The following is a 21,364-nucleotide window of genomic DNA, read 5'->3' as shown; positions in this document are numbered from 1 at the left end:
ATTGCAAAATGCCTTCGTCTCTTATCCTGCTCCTATCATGAAGAAGGGATGGAACAGGGACAGGACATCTATGATCTGGCTCCCTTGATCCATTGCTATTCCTACTCATGATTTTATATTTTCTTGCATATAAAAAATTTAATTTGTAAATTAAAAAAAGTGATTGCCAATTGCCAAGACTCACATTGATGCAATTTGAAGTTTGAATTGCAAGTTAGTACACACTTGATTATTTACATATTGGATTACTCCATAAATTTTTACTATTTTGTTATAAAATACAAAACAATGTAGCTATGTGATGGGTAGAAGTAGAGTCATTACCACATAATTTTTTATTTTGCTTGGTAAGTGCGGGGGATAGAACCCTCAAGTAATAGATTACAAAGGAACCTGGGTGCCACTTGGTTACGAGGCCATTGGCCGTTACCACATCATTTAGTGTAGTGTGTTTGAGCTACCTTATTTTGAAGTTTATTTGATCAAACACAATTTCCTAGTGTATTATTATTATTATTATCAAAACGACTCTTACCTTTACCCAAATTATTTTTTAAGCAAAATTAGTAGCATTTTCGTTCCATGTTGACACTCACAGTGAGGTTCCACAGGAATTATTCAAAATAATTAAAAAAAAATTAAAAATCTTAAACTTAAAAAACACAAATGAAAGTATAAAAGGGATAATCAAATCTTTCCCTCCAAAATTTGTATTCCTTTTTGAAAACTCATTTTGCTTGCAAGCTGCAACTGGTCTCATGATCTCGTCTCATGATCATTTCTCTGAGACCCAAATCATTCCCTTTTCCATTTCCAATCGCAATTCTCAAATGGGTCTCCACCATTTCCTCCAAACCTCCTCCTCAGCTTTCCCAACAATCAGACCCACATCACCATCTTCGTCTCTTCTTCAATACCACAACCAAAGCCACTCACTACAGCTCGAATTACGAGCTCTCCTTAGTTTCTGCACTCAAATCTTGCTCATCCCTTTTGGCCATCTCTCAAGGCCAACAAATCCATTGCTTGGCCTTGAAATCTGGGCTTCATTCCAACACTTTTATCTTAAACAGTTTGATTAATATGTATGCGAAATGTGGGTTTATCAGTAATGCCCAGTTGCTGTTTGATTCTTGTCCTAAGTTGGATCCTGTGTCTTGTAATATTATGGTTGCTGGGTATGTAAGAATCAGGCAATTGGATAATGCTCGCCAATTGTTTGATATAATGCCCGGTAAAGGTTTTGTCTCGTACACGACTATGATAATGGGTTTGGCCCAAAATGATTGTTGGTATGAGGCAGTTGAGGTTTTTAAGGATATGAGGCTTGCTGGAGTGATCCCGAATGAGGTTACACTGGCAAGTGTCATGTCGGCTTGTGCGCGTTTAGGTGGGATTTGGAATTGCTGGATGCTTCACGGGTTGGTGATTAAGCTGCAACTTGAGGGATTGGTTCTTATTTCAACGAATTTGTTGCACATGTATTGTCTTTGTTTGAGAGTATTGGAGGCGAGAAGGTTGTTTGAGGAGATGCCTGAGAGGAATATAGTCTCGTGGAATGTAATGTTAAATGGGTATTCAAAAGCAGGGCTTGTTGATATGGCTATAGAGTTGTTTGAGAGGATTCCTTCAAAAGATGTGGTGTCGTGGGGTACAATGATCAATTGCTACGTGCAAGTAGAATGGTTAGCTGAAGCTTTTACAGTGTATCGTGCAATGTTATGTACTGGAGTGGGACCCAATGATATTATGATTGTTGATTTGTTTTCAGCATGTGGCCAATCAATGGCATTGGATGAGGGTCAGCAGTTTCATGGTATAACTGTAAAGACAGGTTTTGACTGTTATGATTTTATACAGGCAACAATCATTCATTTTTATGCCGCTTGTGGCAGAATGACACTAGCTCGTTTGCAATTTGAAGTGGGAATCAAGGGTCATATTGCATCTTGGAATGCCCTCATTGCAGGATTTGTAAGAAATGAGATGATTGATGACGCAAGGCAGATATTCAATGAGATGTCAGAAAGAGATGTTTTATCTTGGAGTGCCATGATTTCTGGTTATACACAGAGTGAGCAACCTAATATGGCTCTAGAACTCTTCCATGGGATGATAGCTTGTGGCATCCAACCGAATGAAATTACTATGGTGAGTGTTTTCTCTGCAATCGCGACTTTAGGGACATTGAAAGAAGGAAAATGGGCCCATGAATATGTGTGTAATAACTCCATCCCTCTTAATGACAATTTAAGTGCAGCTATCATTGACATGTATGCCAAATGTGGGAACATCAATACTGCCTTGAGAGTGTTCTATCAAATCCGAGAAAATGCCTCTACTGTCTCCCCATGGAACGCAATTATATGTGGGTTGGCCATGCATGGACATGCCGATTTGTCTCTTGAAATATTTTCCGACTTGCAAAGCCGTCATATCAAGCTTAATTCAATCACATTCATTGGAGTCCTAAGTGCATGTTGCCATGCTGGATTGGTGGAGCTAGGGAAGAGATATTTAAAGATAATGAAGAATGTGTATAACATAGAACCAAACATCAAGCATTATGGTTGTATGATTGATCTCCTGGGCAGAGCTGGGCAGTTAGAAGAAGCTGAAGATTTAATAAGAGGCATGCCTATGAAGGCAGATATTGTGATATGGGGCACATTATTGGCAGCTTGTAGAACTCATGGGAATGTGGACATAGGAGAGAGAGCTGCAGAGAGTTTGGCAAGGTTGGAACCATCTCACGGGGCTGGTAGAGTTCTTCTATCCAACATATATGCAGATGCTGGTAGGTGGGAGGATGCATTTTCGGTAAGGAGAGCAATGCAAATTCAGAGAATGAAGAAATCACCAGGGTGCAGTGGTGTTGTATGACAACATGATGGGGTTTGAATACAGTTTGGTCAAATTGAAAATGACACGGGAGTAAAGTGGCAGTTACAAACATGGTGGCATGAAGAGTATCCGAATAAGCCTATAGCCCAATCCAATCAATTTCTTAAGCCCGACCATATTGATTTTCAAGCCCAGCAAATAAAGCCATTATTTGCCCAACAATTCAGAAGATATTTGAAGTCATTTTCTCCAAGAAGTCAAAGAGTATTTAATATTTGTTTCCTAACATTCAGCCATTAGGTTTTGTTCCTCTTGACACCAGAGTGTCCCAAGTTCCAACCGAAGTGTCCCAAGATCCAGCAAGGCCAATCTGATGACAATCCGGTCCAAAAAGCTTTTCTTGAAGATCAGAATAATAGCCCATTATTTTAAAACTTTTTTTATTATTAATTAAGTCAATTTGTCTTTATTTAGTGTCTACTAGGATGAATTAGACTTTATGTTTTATTTCTCCTAGGCCAACAAGTAATTTATTGTGTTTCTAAGTTCCTAAGAGTCATATCTGACTTTGGTCAGATTAAGTGAATGTATTTATTATTATTTCATTTTCCTATGCTTGGGGGCTATTCCAAGCTCAATTTAAGCCTTTGGCTAAATCAAATAAAAAAAAAATGTATTTTCAAAATTAAAAAACCTTGTGTTTTTCAAAAGATGGATTTCTTCTAAATTATCTCTTATCCCTTGGGTGAATTCCTTTAGGTGGCGAGTATCAGTTTCTATATCTCTTGGGTGGTGCTAATCTGTATCCTATAGAATTGTAAGCCAAAATAGTTCTATATCCTCAGTTAAATTCCTTTGGGTGGTGTTATTTGTATCCCTTTGGGTTTACTTTGGTAGTGAGCTTATCTATCCTTAAATTATTGAGTGTTTTCTTATTTCATCAAAACTAGAAAATATAAAATATATTCATCCAACTTATTTCCATTTATCATATCAGCTAAGTTTGGGTTGCCCCTTACGAATCCGGAATTAGAAAATAAGACTGTTGTGCAAATAAACTGAAAAAGAGTTTCCAAGTATGTTTGAAAATTTTATAACTTGTTAAAAATGTTAAGAAATCCATTTTGAGATTTGTGCTAAATTCCCCAAAAGACAAAGAAAGAGATTTGTATTAAATTCCTTTATTTTTGGCGTGCACAATTGTTATCTGCTTTCCCTCTTCAATCTTTAATTGGTGTAGATTGAAAAGTTCAAGTTCAATAAAGAAATTTTGTTCTGTTGACATTCCCAAATAGGAACTGAATGCTTAACTAGAAAACGCATAAATGTGTTTCTTTAGTTGGGTAATTATTAAGTACTCTCGAAGTATCATAAATGCATATTCCTCATTCTCACATAACTGTGGGTTTCATTAATTAAATTTATGGTGAGATTCACAATTTATGTGAGAGGGGGAGTATACATTTATAGTACACTCATAAGGGAAATTATTGTGTACTCCCTCCTCTCACATAAATGGTGGATTCCAATAATTAAATTCATAGTAGAACCCACCATCATGTGAGAGCAGGGAGTACGTATTTATGGTACTTCGAGAATACCTAATAATTTTCCCTCTCAGAATATTCAATAATTTTCCTCTTTAGTCAGCCTGCAAAACACAAGTGAATTATATTAACTAATCCATTTGCATACAATTTTATAAACCTTCACTGTGCCTTTGTTTTCTTCAAATTTGTTGCTCAAAATACACAAACAAACATGCAGGGTTTTTTCAACAAATCATAGCTAACATGTAACAGTATCTGGTACAGCTAACTAGATGATATTGATGACCCACATGAACCGTAGGTACACTGGAATTTTGCTTCAATATACAATAAATTTTCTATGTTGCCCCATATCAAATGCGACAGTATTATTACTGTACCACATCTTCAACAAGAAAATAAAGGGAAAAAAAAATAGAAAAAGCTAGAGTCCGGTCACCGAAAGAAATCTTTACAATTGAAAGAAACCAAATGACTAGATGCCTGTAAGTTAAATATGAAGAGAAGAGAAAATTAAAAGATCAAGGAAAACTTTAAAAGATAAAGAGCCAAACAGACACTATCTAGACAATCTGATTTTATATCTACAAGTCACAAACTTACGCGCTATGGCCTTCTTGGACTCTTACGCGTGCTTGAAATCAACGCGCCAGCCAAAAAGACACTAGTAGAAATCATGAGCCTCGGAGTTGGAATCGCATGAAATTTGGCAAGTTGAAGTGAAACGACCTTCTAAGCAATAGTTGCCACTTTGCCACGAGGTACCCTTGAAAATGGTGAATTCCTTTATTTAGGCCCCGAAAACTGCAATTTCGCTGTTTATAATAATTTTTATTTCCTTAATAACTTTTTGCTCAAAAGTCAGAATAAGGTCCCGCTTATTTTGGAATGACCCTTAAGTTCAGTAGCTTATGATTCTGCATTTAACTCAATTTTGTCATTTTTGGTATTTTGTCACATAATCGTGTAATTAGGGTTTTAGACGTTTTTCTCAGTATTTATATGTTTTGTAGCTGTCAGAGGCAAATTAGACTATTATCAATAAACACAGATTTTTTGTCAAATTATTTCTCTAGTGGATTCCAGTTTTCTTCTCCTTGTGGATTCAGGGAAACCCCTCGTAGATTCGAGGTTTACCACCATAAGCTAATAGTTTAGTTTTTGTTCCATCAAGAGAATATTGTGTATGCTTTCTTTAGGCTTCCGCGATATAAATATATATATAAGTGTAATTTTTTTTTTTTTTTTTTTTTTTTGTGGAAACAAACACACAAGAGAGAGGAAAAGAAATTCTAACATAAAAGCACATTTAAACTACATAATTATTATATTGGTTTATATAAATGGAGAAGATGTTATTAAAAATACTTTTTTTTTAAATATACTATAATTGGTTGACTAATTTAAATATATTCAAGAATATATATATATATATATATATTTATTAAATGTACACCTCTATTCAATAGAACACTTGTAACATGTTACATCTAGTTTAAATTATATAAGTTTAGAGTCATAACATTTTTTTTTCTTTCCAATTATAAGTATAGGCTATGTTATTGAAACTTGAATTTTAAGTTAATCTTTAGGATATTTATCATTTTTTTTCTTTTTTAGGGCTTATATATCTAATTTCTAATGCCTATTTTGTTTGTATTTTTTAATGAAAAACTAAAGAGTTTGGCCCAAATAGAATAAAATTTCATATTTTTTAACCCTGATTTTTTTTTTTTTATATAAAAAAAAAATTTTGAGCCTAAAATTGAAAAATGAAACTTACAAAAAAGAATCAATTTAAGACTCAATTAGTCCAAAATGGACTAAAGTGGACTGAAATAGATCAAATGGACTGAAGTAGACCGAATTGGACCAAAGTGGACTGAATGGATTGAAGTGGATTGAATGGACTAAAGTGGATTAAAATGGATTGACGGTCTAACGCGATACATGGAAATATATAATTATTTTTTAATTTTGATATGTATAATGTATAATTTGTTCTCTAAAATTTGTTAAAGATAATTTGTTCTCCCTAAAAATTAATTAATTTGTAAAATTATTTTCCATCTTTCTATCTCTACCAATATATCATTCTATTATTTTGAGTGTGTTTGATTGATATTATTCATTTTTTAGGTGGTCCGTATTTTTCAAAATTATGTTATACTGTGCTATGTTTTCCTCTTTTTTTTTTCTTTTTTTTTTCTTCGCACAACTAAACTTTTTAAGTTTCAATTAATTATTCAAATTTCTCGTTCTCTTAAAGGAGATTGTCATGATAATCAAAACCCATAACAAAAATCACACTTGATATTATTCAAATAATTAATAGGCACATCCAAATGCATAGCCAAGATTTTGTTTTGATATAATTTCAAAATCTCACTTCCAAAATAACTAAGTATTAACTTAAACAAAAATCAAAGTATGGCTATAAGAGGGAGAGAGACTACTTGTGATGGGGAACTCAAAAACAATACACCAAAACATATTAACCCAAAATAGGGTTATAAAAAACATAATGATTTATAAACTTAAAGTAAAGTTACAAAAAAGAATAAAAAAATCGAGAGACAGAGATAGAGACAGAGAACACTTTTTCAAGAAAGAATGTAAGAGAGAATAACAAATTTATAGAAAATAAAATGAGAAGAAAAAGAGTAAAAATAAATATATAGTAATGTAGTAGGGCAAACTTTGGGCATTATTATAACGGGATAAATATTGGGCTAGGGGTGTCCACGGGTCGGTCCAGGTCAGGTTTGTGCCCAACCCGAAACTGACCCGCTCTCATCGGGTGGGAGGTTGAACGACCCGCCGCCGACCGCGAACAACCTTAGGTCGAGTCAGATCGGTCTTCGGTGGACAACGATCGGGTCAGTTAAAGTCGGAGTGAGTTTCAACCTCCAGATCTTCGCCGAATCTTCGCCAAATCTATTGATTTTTCTTCGGATCTGTGTGACAACCACTGGATCGAAGCAAAAAACACCACCTCAAGCCCAGATTTGAGCAAAATCTTCCATCTAATCGCTGGATCTTCGCCGAATCTTCGCTGGATCTTCGTCGGATCTGTTGATTTTTCTTTGGATCTGTGTGACAACCATGGGATTGAAGCAAAAACCACCACCTCAAGCCCAGATTTGAGCAAAAACTTCCATCTCATCACCGGATCTAACCAAAAACTACCAAATCTTCACCGGATCTAAGTGGATCTAGGTAGATCCGACCTTCTTTCATGGGTTTCGTCAATCGGATCGGGTTTATCGGGTTTTGGAGCAGAAAACCCACCATCCGACCTGCCTAAGTCAGTTTTTGGTGGCAAAGACCCACTGTCGACTGTCACTGGTGTCGGGTCGGCCTGAGCAGTTTGGGTGGGTGGGTCGGTTTTCGGTTTCCAGTGGACAGCCCTATATTGGGCCCAATTTAAGTATCGGCCCAAACAATGGAGATAAATCCAACATTGACGAGCCCATTTTACATATACACTAGCCTTTTTCTCATGAAATCCCTTTACATATACGTTAGCCTTTTCACCAAGAAGATATTCCTCATACACCACATAATTTTCTCATAGAAATAAAATTAAAGACTTTCATTAGTAGAGAAGGTTTATTACAACATAAATTTATTACATGTAAAGTAGATTACCATTTTAAAATACTTTTAGATAAAAAAAAAATATATATATATATATATATATATATTTTTTTTTTTATATTGGAAACTACAAGGCATTTTCTATAATGAATTCCGCAACTGCACCCATATTACCAGCCCCACTAATAACAAGCAACGCAAGAGCAAGCTTTTCATTGTTCCATTGCTTCAAACCTCTACTTATACTCTTCAACGCATTTACATCTGTGTTTAGCACCCAAGTTGGTGCGCAATCCGTCATCAAGCTCAAAAACTCTGAAACATACACATGCCAAGTTGCCCGATGACATCCAAGTGATATCTTCCCATCAAGTGCATTCGCTAAGAATTTCATATGGCCTTTGAGGATATCATGGCGCCAGTTTGATGCATGTGATGCTGAGTCAACACCCCAACCAAAAGCTCCACATAGAAATGCAAAGTATGCAAGTGCATATCCCATTAGTACTTCAACCATCCCTTCTGACCTTCCTTCCAACTCTGAACTGTGAGGAGATATAAGCCAGGAAGTCAAAGTTTCTTTAAACAATGGCTGAACCAAACTGAATCCTCCACATATATATACTAAAGAAGCCCCGAGAGAAGCCATTAGTTTCACCCGTGCCAATGCTGCAGCAAACGAAACGTTTCCAGATCTTACTATATTTTTGGTACTCTTCATCTTCTCCAGTGTCTCTCTATGAAGTCCACTGCATGCTATTTCTCTCACAGAATGCATCAACAGAGAGAGAATATCTTCTGCAATTAGAATAGTTCCTTTTAAGGATCGAATGGCATGTAGAAAGAGAATCCCGGGGGCAACAGGAGACCAATCGTTGAAAGGGAATTTAAGTCCATTACCAAGAAGGACAGCGACACCACCATTGCTTGAGATAGGAGAGGAATTTATGCCAAGTGTGGCAGTGAAGCAGCTTTGAAGAAGTTTTACCACAGCACTATGGTTTTGGAGAAAGACTGTACGAGATGCACTAAATACAAAGTAGTCAAACATACGTTTCACCTTTTGGCACCACAGGGAAGCCACAATTGGCATACAAGGCCATGGGGATCCTGCAGCAATAAATTCCAAGGCTGGGATAGCCAAATAGAGTGGACTTTCCACAGCTCTAAAGGTTAAGGTTAGGCTTACAAAAGCGGCCAGGGGCAGTGGAAGTGTAGGTGCAGAGCTTCCAGCTGTGAAAATTACAAGTCAGTTAGAATACTGAAGAGACTGTTTCTAGATTAATATATGGAGAAACCCTTGATACTAATTTAATTGCTAAACATTTAAAAGAAGAGTTTGGTTAGTTAAACCCTGCGCCCAAAATAATCCCAAAGTAAAGGGCATAGACATGAGAGTATTAATTGGTTTTGCAAAGGAGTGTCTTAAAGCACCATCAACCAGAACCCTATATATTTACCTAAATACTGCTGGTTAGTTGGGTTGCATGTTTGAGATGATGAAACAGTGGACCATCTGTTATTGCATTGTTCCTTGGTTAGAGAATTGTGGGATTTGTTTTTTGTCCTGTTTAGGATTTAGTGGGTGATGTCTAGGAGGTTATTGATTTACTATCCTATTGGCAAGGAGGTTTTGGGTATAATTGATGTGTTGAAATTTGGAAGATTATTACTCATTGTTTGATGTGATGTATTTTGAGGGAAATAAATGCAAGGGCTTTTGATGGGTGTGAGAGCACTAAGATAGGGCTGAAAGATCTCTTCATGAAGACGCTTCTTGAGTGGATGACAGCTTCAGGTTTACATTCTTTAATTTAGTTGAACTTACTGATTTTTGTAATTTTAGAGTTGTACTATGATGTTCCGTTAGTATACTCCTAGTGTACTTGCAGATATTTTTATTAATAAAGTTTTTTATTACCTATCAAAATAAATGGATAAATACTTCTGGTTTGGAAAATAATACATTTCTTTCTTTCTTTATTTTTTAAATTTGTTGTCCTTGTTTATACATGCATAACACTCATGTAGAAGGTTCCAGGATTAAAAGGACTTACATGATCCTGGGGTTGGGGTTCTCATTTATAAGTAAGAGAACTAAAAATGTGGGCAGACGTATGACTTTGATCTTTACACACAACTACAAACACATGAGTATATGCATATGTATATTATGGTAAAATGAACCTGAGGCAGTGCTTGGGACATCAACACCAGTGGCAGCTACAACTTTCTTTATCTGTTCCTCGACATCAGATAAGTTTGCATCAGGGCTGGGCCAATCCGTTCCATTCATAGAAACTGGTTTCCAAACACCCCGGCATACTTCAGATGAGAAGTAGCTTACAATGGAAGCCAAAGACGCAGGAAGAAAATTACATAACATTTTAAGCCCTGAGACATTAAAATATTTTTAGGTTATATCAGTACCTATTTGATTCAAGCAATAATGAATATTAACTATTTCTACCACAAATGGTCAACTTAGTGGAAAAAATAATAATAATAATTTATTTCTTTTGGCTTCCAAGGTAAAATGAATAATTGTGATTAGTTAAAGTCTAAGATTATCACCAGTTAGGCTGGCAATAAGAGTTGCCAAAAGAATCATAGATTATCAGGCAGAGCAGAAAATGAATCATATAATTTGACTTGTTTGCCTAGAGGAACCTATCAAAAAAATTGATTTCACCAATAGAAATCAAATAGTGACATGAGAATGACCTGTAGATAGTTCACGGGGAGAAAGTCTTCCATTAGCACAGGCTTTTAAAGCAGCTTCAACCGCAAAAGGAACCGCTTCCAGTATATTCCATGCAGGCAAATTTAGTCTTAGAAAGGTGTCTTCATCCTTAGGTCCACGGACACTACTTCCAGAACTAACAGAATGCAGAGACTGACTTCCTCTGAACATCATTCCAAGAAGCGCATCAACAATCTGATGAACATGAGCCTCTACAACTAGTCCAGAGAGGGTTGAATGTACGCTTGCACTATGCTGCTGATACCAATCTCTCATTTTTGGAAATGTGCAAATCAATATGGGGTGTGGACTTAATGACCTTGCAACAGCTTTGTGTCTCCTTTTATTTCGACTTTGGTGGTTGCGTCCATGAGATAGCAGGTAAAAATTACGTAAAAGTAATAGGTATTCTGGAGTTTGGAAGAATTCAATTTGGATTACAATTCCTGTTCGCAGTTTAATCGGAGGATGATAGAACCTCCATAGCCTTAAAAGAAGAGTAAATGCATCTGAAAACACAGAGTGGGCAGAGATTTTTTCCCCTGTTGCAGCAGTGCACAACTCATTGGACACACATGACCCAAAAACCTCACAGATTGACATCAATGAACACGCAAGGTGTGGAACCTGCAAACAAAAGTAGACAAAAATAATTAGTCCATAACATTGCCTCTCTCTAACAGATCTGTGGAATTAAAGCTCAATACAATCCATATTCAACTTAATCCATATATTGGTGCACCATTAACATCGTTCCTGGATGCCCCTACACCGTTCGATTTTACAAGTAAGCTCCATTTAGTAGCTGAAAGATTCTCATTTCAATAATACCAAATAAAAAAGCAACTAAAATGCTCAACAGTGAGAATAGCTTTGCCACCATTCTGCTTCACCAAGAGCTAGACTGAGTTAAACCATTGACCATCTTGTCTTACATCCATCTTCTAATCTAAATTTTTCCTGGCCATCTGGATATCCATAAAGCACCTTCAAGTCATGTCATATTGACGCTGCCATTACAATGCATGTTGCAAACCATCTTGGCAGCCAAATTAACTGTTAGGATAGTATTCTGTAAAGACAGAATATGTGGAAACATAGATTCACTAAATCCTGTAACTTATTAAAGACATCTATTTAACCAACATAATATCATTTCTTATCCATGTAATGGAGATGTTTGAATCAGAGGAAGCAACATATACCAAGCCATGTAGTGAGAAAAGCTGAAGACATTCAAGGGATGTTATTCCAAGAACAAGTATATCCAGCATGTGAGCATAACCTATCAAATGGCTCTCCCTCCCTGAGTAATCTGCAGGAGCTGGAAGAGACAATAATCTTATAATGAAATCAGCAGTGTGTTCCTACATGAAATGTAGATATTCATTTAACCAGAGTAGCTCAATAATTCAGCAAGAAAATTGTAAGAAGTAACAAAGAAAGGGAATGAAATAATTGGGAGGAACCAATGGCATAAGTATGAATGTGATATTTGTATGATCAGGTAGATAAATTTATCACCTGTACTTTCCAACCATGGATTAGGGAGGCCCCACAAAGAATTTTTGCCACTGATATCTTCTCTTCATTTGAACCATTGACAGCAATCTCAAATATTTTCTCGAGCTCTGCTAAACTTCCACCAAATAATCCATGAGTTTAATTTAGTTGCTTTAACATGGATAGATCTACTAAAAAGAGCATTTGATAAACCTGGCTTCAGAATAAAAATGGTGTAACCGAATACCAGGCCCCAGTCAGAGAAATTAGCTAATCTAAAAGTTATGCTCTCTCTTTAACTTCAAAATTATTTTGTCCAACCTCCATTAACATTTTAAAAAACATAGAACTTAGAGGGTTCAAAATGTTACATTAAAGTTGGCATTGTCAAACAATTATATGATCTGACCTCTAGGCATCTTTACTGGAATTATAAGATTCAAGAGTCAAATAAAAGTCTTAACATAGAAATTCTAAGTTGTGAAATGAACCTAATTTGGATATGGTCATTTTTACTGGTAACTATGCCAATTAGGAGCAGATGAATCAAGTGGTATGATTATTGATTGTTGTGTTACTCAATTCCAAGTTCATTTCTTGGACCACCCCTGATACTAAATGCATGTATCCACCTAGGCTAAATTCCACACAACCAATTCTAAGTCTTGACAAAGGAAGAGGGTTGCAAGTTGATGGCTAGTGAATGTCTTAGTCACATCTTATGATTCATCTGAGAATTGAGTTTGAAAAATAATGGTTTAGAGAATTGAGTTGAGGTGCTCTCTACTTTCATGCACCAGATCCAGATTAGTTAAATAAAGGGCTCATGTAGCTAATACCAATTACATATGGTAAAGGCTTGTTCAATTTGAGTGTGGTTCAGTTGAACTTTAAAAGGAACAAGTGTGAATATACCTTGAAGCAGGAGTGGATACCAAAGCATCTATCATTACTGGAGTAAGCAATTCCCCCTGCATTAATGATGGCCAACCAGGCACTTGTCCTGGCAAACTAACCGGTATTTGATCGATCTTTCCATTCACATAGCCTGGCCAGAAATATGCTGATGTGTCCAGTAGATTTCTAGCTATACAAGCTTCAACTATTAGATGCCGCATGTTTCCAGCTGAAACAAGGATAGAACTAATTTTAGAAAGCATTGCACATGCTGCAAAATCTTGGATTAGAAGGCATTACAAATATGCTACAAGGACAAACACAAGTGGCACTGAAGAATTGGATAGAGCACGAAGTTGAAGCTACAATCTGTGGAATACTTTTATATGAAAACTTATTTGTTGAACACTATAGGAAAAAATGAAAACTTATGTGTTGGACAAGAGAGGACATGACACTCTAGTCCATCTGGTCTGGGACACATGCTTTCAGACATAAATGAAATGACACTCATTCACCTAGAAAGTTAATAGACTTCAAGTGTGTTAGGCAGCCCATTAATTGATACTATGTTACACATATTAAGGCTTGACTGATACTGTGTCACATATATTCATGCTTTCATTTAGGCGTACATTGTTCCCCATTTATTACTTGCCTTGTACACTATTTTGTACCTCAATTGAGATGAATATCGTACACAGAAATTCTCAAACTTACATAGTATCAATCACGAGTGTGAATTACAAAATCAAAGGGCTGCCTAAGAAATTGAATTACACATTATCCATCAAGGAGGTAATCCCTAGTTCTTAATTGTCATAGTATCTATAGTTTTGCATGCAAATGACACTCAATAGATGTATGTTGACAAAGATAAAAACAAATAGCCACGTCATTGCATATAGATTTCTGGGAGTGGTTGTGTCCAACAATGTATATTTGTGTCAAGGACAAAGTTTAGCTCCAAACCGGTTTGGAGCTATCTCCTCCAACCCACTACATGGCAATTTATAAGATTATCTATATGTATTATTTAAACAAGTCACATGACTCATCAAAATGTCATATGAGTAAAACTAAACATGGATGGTCCTTTCAATTGTCACATACTGGGTTGGAGGAAGATATCCAAACTGGTTTGGAGCTAAACTTTTTACTTGTGTCAAAATAAGAAACTTGTATTAGCATCCAACATTAGTTTCATGTTTAGGGACAAAAGGATGCATATGAGTGAAAAGGAATGTTTCCAACATAAAAATACAAAAAGAACGTTTGGAAGAGAAACTAAGATGTTGAAATACATAAACAGAAGACTAGAATGCAAGAACACCATTTTATGGCTTAGGGAGAAAACTTAAAGGATACAATCTAACAAACCAGGTTAAACTTCTTTTTGTTGTCTGGGAATATCAAATAATCAAGTGTTATTAGTGTGATGCATCAAATTATAACTTTTTTCCTATTTTGGTGTAACTAAAAATTTTGAGTACCTCTGCTTTTTTCACTCTTGCTTTTGAAATAAATGGGAACAAAATAGTGAGTAGGCTTCATAGACTTTTACACACCACCGATATTTTATCTATATCCAATTTTAAGTTGAGCTCACTTCAACTAGATCACTACAGCCTTAAAGAACATTAAACAAGAATGATAAATAATGAGAAGCTTACATATATCTTTCAGATGAATTGTCAGATGCATGATTTTCAAGAGGTACATTGAGTGAGCTCACCACTGTACCCCCTAGACAGTTATCACAATGCTATACGAGTTTGAACTTTACGCCTACAGAAAGCTTTTGTAAATCGTAGATAATGAATGAGAACCTGTTATTACTTACCACAATTAGCTGGCATATGATTCATACTGATGCATTCTAAGTTTGTATTTTCAATATCGACGCCTGAAATATAGAACATTGCCTTTGCAGCAGCTTGATTTGCTGCAGAAACAGTGGATTTAAGTGGAATCAGCAACCCCTTATAATCACCTAGCATCTGTAAGCTGGAGGCCAACTCGTTGCGACACTTTCCTGGAACACTTCTTTCTTTCCAACTACTTGTCGAGCCATATTCTGTTTCATCAAGTGGTGCACTTTCCTCTTCGTCAATAAAATCAGCAACCACTAGAGTTATGATGCACAGTAAGGTGCAAAACCGATTATCTAGACGAAACCTAGGAGTGTAAATGGAATCCCGACCCTAACAATAATAAAAAATTAAAATGGAAAATTCAATCAGTTCAGTTCCTAGAAATAGAACTATATGACACCTAATGATATGCAAAGCATAACTCAATCTACCGACTCCGATGCTCCTGTTGATCAATTCACTAACAAGAAACTTTGACAGTTTGATGGTACTAGAATGTAATTCACCAGCAGGAAACCCAAACAACCAAGTATGGACCGCTTCCCCAAGAACATTATAAGTTTAAAGGAGCCTCAACATGAATCTTCAAGGAAGCATCATTTTTCTATGTTCCACAGAACCAAGGAAAAAAATCAAAGATAGAAGAAAATTTCAAGTTAACCACAAATATTTTTTACCCTTTGTGCAAGACGAAGAGTCGCAATCCACAGGTTCAAGAAGGTGTTGTGCCAGGAGGTGCAATTTATGGCTTTGAGGACCTTAATCAAACCTGCACAAAATGAAATTTCAATATTCACATAGATGCCAGTTTGTTAAGCAATGAGATTATACAATTTAAAATAAAATTGTTTGGGATAACAATTCTTCACCTGTGATGGTTTCGATGGCGCCTATGACATTGACCTCTTTTGTATCCATAGCATCTTCTAAAATCAGATCAAGTGGGAGCCAATGATCAGAATGACTAGCCCCATTGCACAGACTGGTAGAAGAAGCCAGAGCACCAATAACCACAATGTCATTGGAATTTAGCCTAGACTTTAATCTGATTTCTTGAGAGACAATGTGAGAATTTGAAGCCAACTGCAGAAGTGCCTCAGGAGTTATTTCTGCATTTTTCAAAGCTGATGAGTTTGCTTGAAGCAGCTGTAAGCGCTGGGTAAATCCTTTCCAATGTGAGGACCTTACAATGTGGCACTAAATGTTAAGCAAAATCATTCAGGAAAAAGACCAAGCAGGAAACTAAGTAAGCTATCTGTAAAATTACATGATGGTCTTCCCCGGTTTTTCGTTTGTTTGTTTGTTGTTGTTGCAGTTAACTCATGCACCCAACGGAATTTGAAACCATGACCTTACTCACCACCTTAAGTTATGGGGTGAAGATGTCATATGGCTTAAAGGTCATTGGCAGACATAATGGCTTAAGATTTAGCATCATTTGGATTGCTTTAGAGGGTTTCCTTTTCTTTTGAAAAGAAAATGGGGTTTCTTCATTGGAATATGAATCTGTGATAAAATCAATTCTCCCACTGAACTTAATCAAAATCAGATGGTGATTACAGATTATACAAGATCAAACCTATGGGACTTAAGGAAGGATAAAAGGGAATGAATTAAAAAAAAAAAAAGGGAGAAAATTATAGAACAAGTAGCTGATGCATATAAGTAGGAAAAAACTCAGTTGTGTGTGCAATGACCGTTTTCCATTAAATTGTCATAGAAAAGTCCAAGAGAAATTCACTTTAGTACTAATTGGTGAAGTTCTAGTGTGCTTTCACTTACACAATATAGCAATAATAGTGAATAAATTGTGAAAAAGCAAGTACTAAGAGACATAAGCATATACATGTTCTGGCGTGCTAAGTTAAGAATCCTGGAAGTTACTTTATTCTGCATAAATTGCCCAATAAGCTCAATAGCCATCAATGTATTAAATTTCTGCATTCTTTCATGACATTCACTCTGCTTCTCATCATATTTATCATGACCATCTATTTCCATGTCTTGAGAATTAGTTGCCCATCTAGACCTCTTTTCTGAGGTAAGTTCTAGTAACCCTTCATCATCTAATGATGCATCAAGTAACTGCCACACAAGTGAAAAGATGAGCTCAACCACAATAGTCCCAGCTTCACTAGTTTTCAGACCAAATATCTGGGAGAGCTGAAGAATAGTATCTATCGATTGCATAACCCTGTATAGAAAGATACACAAGAAATCGTCAATGAAAAACCAGAATGAATGCAATGTTATGGAATGACATCAAATATTGCAATCATTTTAACAACATCAACTTTATTTTAAAGCAATGATACTAGAGACTAGTCACTAGAAAGAGAAAAGATTATACTAATTGCAAATGATTTTATTGACATATAAATAATTACCAGTATATTAATGTAGACTAGACCGTAGAGCACTTGTATTTTAAGTAACATGAGGATTTGTACGGGCACATGAATAGAAACTTGTTACCAATTTGGGATTTACATGTAGTATGAAAAAATTAAATTACATTGAGATGATCTTATCAATGGTGGCATGAAAAATTACAGTGTCCTTGTGGTAAATTTAGTATCCTCTCATTCATTGCTGCGTCCTCTTCAATTCTCAATTGGCAGATATGTTCTATTTTCCTTCTAGGGGTGTTTACAAAACCCGTGTAGATGACACTAGAGCTGCTTATGAAACCAAAAGATACATGAAAGAAGAGCATCATCCAGTATTTTTGGTTTCCACTGCAGAACTTGAACAATTATCCTTACTTTGCATGGAAAATCTTTATGTAATATATAACTTAAATCCATAAGAATTAATTACTTTGGGTTTTCTTGACTTCAGAAAGTTTTGTTGCACAAAACAAGACACAATATAAAATATTCCTCAAAACACACCTATAGATAAATTCAAGACAAGAAGGCAATATAGCACTGACTTAGACAATAATGAAGACAGCTCATAAATAATCCAGTCTGTCTAACATGATATGCAAAACAAAATTTAAAACTTGCCTTTGATAATTCATGCCCTTTATTTGAGATTTAAGAGTAAAGGCATGTCTCTTAAGGAGCTCCATGAAAAGCCTATATGCTGCCGGCTGGTGACGCCGACTTGGAATAACCCTGTAAACGAATGAACATGAATTTGAAAGGAAACTAAACAATCCACTAACAACATTTTTTTTTTTTTTACAGAATGAGTGGCAACTTTGCAACAAATACAGCAGAAAAAACAATTTTGTAAAAACTGGCAAGTTATATATCCAAAACATCCGTTGTTATTTCACACAACAGTTGTTTCTAATTATTTAAATCTACTATTATTTTTTGTTATCTTCCATTATATAGGCCAAGAAAACGAACATCTCAGTCTGTAATTTCAATTCTCTTTATCATTTTCAGGAACTGTTATTTTATCATGTTTTTAAGTACATAAGTATATATGATTTACCATTCATTTACATCTAACAGCTATGCATATACAATTGCATGTTCAATTAATAGGGATTTCCAAACAATTTTATAGTCAGACATCCTAGTTTGTATAAGCTACTTTGGATGTATGATTAACAAAATTAAGAAATAACTCTCTTGAAATAATACAACCTTTTTCACTAAAAATTTCAATTACACAATCAAAGGTAAAAATGTTACTCTTGATAAGGATGTTTTCCACTTTGTCATGCGAATATTTATCTATGATCCTTTACCATGCTGACCACTTGAAAATTTCACAAAGACTTACTTCTTTTTCTTCTCTTTTGTTTTTTAGTAAAAAGATAGACAAAGACCCACTTCCAAGAACATGAAATATTTGAACAAAGTTTGGCCACAGCCAAGGTTGTAGCCTAAGGCTACAACTATACTTAATATTCTTTTATTGAATATGAATTTTAATAAATCTACAATTGGATTACATTTTTTTCTTATATTCTCTATGTTTGCAAAATTTCCAGAAAATCAAAGATCAATAGCTATGTCATCAATCAAATATTTAAATTTCAAGTTTTTATAGTGTAAAATTATGCATAAAAAATAAGTTTATGAATCAAATAATAAATAATATCCGATTGACATAAAATTTGATATATGTGTTTACAGCATAAAGAACATAGATTTTCAAAATATATAGTCATGTCATGTAAATATATGCCCACAATATTTTGGATATAAAATTAAAAATCCAGTTCTCCCTTCTTTTTTTTTTTTTTTTTTTTTTTTTTTTTTTTTTTTTTTTTTTTTTTTTTGTGGTTTCCCACAGTGTATCCTCAAAGCTTTCAACCAGAGACTAATCACTGTTCGTGCCGGGTCTCCCTTCTCAGTACAACAAATTCTATGATAATAAGATGTTAATTATTATTTTATTCAAAAACTCTTTTTAAAAAAACCTTGAAATTCAAACACTTTATAAATAAAATAGTTAATTTTTGTCCTCTTGATACTTGCAAGGAAAATGTTTCTCTCCAAACCAGCCACGTCATTCCTCAAACTCCAAAAACATATCCCAAACAAAAAATAACAAATTTAGGATACAACATTTTTCATAACACTTTTTTTTTTTTTTTTTAACGTAACATGTTCTTACTGGTGTATGATAAAAATGATATCTGATAAAAATGATATCTGACAAAAAAACGAGAGTCTAAAAGTAATAATAAATAAATAAAAAACCTTGTAGAAAACAAAGTAAGAACGAGCAGAGGGGGCACAATGTTTAGCACCAAGGCCTTGTCTAGGAACTTCCACAAGATGGGAACGTTGTTGTCCCAACAAATGTAGGAAACCAAAGCCTCTGCCACTTCTATGGATGGCAGTGACACTCCTTCCGAGTTCAAGAACTTGGACAGCTGCATTGCCCAGACATGAGGGTCACTACCCTTTTCTTGTGCATCTTTGGTTACCTCTATCACCATCTGGACCCAATCATTGCTTTGCTCCATTTCAAAGGGTACGTCCCTACGAACAGTTTCTGTGATTTTTAGGCATACACAATGCCATTGCCAGCTTCTTCTTTTATAGTTTGTGATGTGTATTTTGCAGTATAATCGGTCAGAGAAAGAAACAGTCAAAGTAAGTTGACGACTTTATGGTTGTAAGATTAATTAAAGTGAGAGAAAGAGCTATTTCTTTTTATAGATAGGATCGAATTTTAACGGATAGAGTCAAATTCAAAACGATCATTTGTATTATTAGGCCAAATTAATGTCGATATAATCTATCTATGTCTAGTTTCTATATATATCTAAATTAAAAGTTGGAAGTGTAATATTTATTTTTGCTATTTTTTAGTTAAGTCACATTATTGTCATGTCACAAATTTTTCTATTTTGGTTTCCGCTTCACATATTCTCTATAATCAATCATCTTTTCTCTCTCTCAACTCATCATCTTCTCATCAAACAAACGGCTAATGTTTCTCCTATTAATGACTTTTCTATTAAATCCAAATTGCCTTAAATTTAGCAATCAATCATCTCCTCTCTCTCTCTCTCTCTCTCCAAAAATCAACCATCTTCCATCAAACAAACAGCTAATGTTTCTCCTTATCAAACAAACGGCTTCTCTCCCCCATCAAAACATTCAGTTGCTTCCCTTTGGATTTAAAAGCCACTAATTCAAGGTCAATTTTTATTTTTCTTCCCCTGAACTCCTTTGCTTTTTTCCATTGCAATTTTTATGATTTGTGATGGATTTTCTTTTGCGAGGTTGTAAATATTGTGTTTTTTTTTTCTTTTTAAAATTTTTCAATTTTCAATTGTTAATCTATTTCTTTCTATTCATGTTTACATTTTTTCTTTACATTATTTCTTTTTACCGATTAATATTGTTTGTGTCTAAAGAATTGGAATGCGTTTTATTGATTTAATACATGGTCATTTGCCTCCCATTTGTTTATTTTATTTTTTGAATGGCTTTATTATTTTTTTTAAATAAAGTACTACATAAATTCTTGCTAATTATCCTTTAATCTCATCTAAATCTATGCTAATTTCTAACTTCTTAGGATACCTTATCATCGATAGGTACGGACCGTATGGTGTTCCTTTTTTTCTTTGTATTTGGGATTATAACTTAGCTTAATATGATTTTTTTTTCATTAATTTTTCGACAAATTACAGTTTAAATGTGGGTTTTAGTTAATTCAATTAGTAAAGTCTCTGATGTTTGAATAAGAGATCTGGGGTTCAATCCTTGCCTACACCAAAAATCGATTGGTGTCTTGGTCTAATGATAAAAAGCACAATAATGAGAAATGGACGTCATAAGTTGAAACTCTATAAAAAAAATAAAATTAAAATTACGGTGTAAACAACATTATGGTAAGTCAAACATTCTAATTATTATTTTTAAATC

At 34.8% G+C, this 21,364-nt stretch overlaps 2 protein-coding genes across 2 annotated transcripts; one reads left to right on the top strand and one right to left on the bottom strand.

The window, feature by feature from the left end:
• The first annotated feature begins 564 nt into the window (after positions 1-564).
• LOC126689288 (pentatricopeptide repeat-containing protein At5g19020, mitochondrial) lies at positions 565-3,449 on the top strand. The gene has a single exon (XM_050384432.1). The coding sequence runs from the start codon at positions 772-774 to the stop codon at positions 2,881-2,883; it is 2,112 nt and encodes a 703-aa protein (XP_050240389.1). The 5' UTR covers positions 565-771; the 3' UTR covers positions 2,884-3,449.
• A 4,659-nt stretch (positions 3,450-8,108) lies between these two features.
• On the bottom strand, positions 8,109-20,044 carry LOC126689286 (mediator of RNA polymerase II transcription subunit 33A-like). Its single transcript, XM_050384431.1, has 12 exons — positions 19,682-20,044; positions 18,023-18,133; positions 16,858-17,205; positions 15,881-16,194; positions 15,689-15,780; positions 14,981-15,341; positions 13,156-13,366; positions 12,262-12,376; positions 11,943-12,104; positions 10,719-11,364; positions 10,182-10,388; positions 8,109-9,227 (listed from the first exon to the last, which is right to left on the bottom strand). The coding sequence occupies exons 1-12, from the start codon at positions 19,948-19,950 to the stop codon at positions 8,122-8,124; spliced, it is 3,942 nt and encodes a 1,313-aa protein (XP_050240388.1). The 5' UTR covers positions 19,951-20,044; the 3' UTR covers positions 8,109-8,121.
• Between the last annotated feature and the right edge of the window lie 1,320 nt (positions 20,045-21,364).

This window comes from Quercus robur, chromosome 6 (genome assembly GCF_932294415.1).
Source record: "Quercus robur chromosome 6, dhQueRobu3.1, whole genome shotgun sequence".
Lineage (NCBI taxonomy): Eukaryota > Viridiplantae > Streptophyta > Magnoliopsida > Fagales > Fagaceae > Quercus > Quercus robur.
Note: the sequence above shows the minus strand (reverse complement) of the source record. Positions and strands in the feature narration are given on the sequence as shown.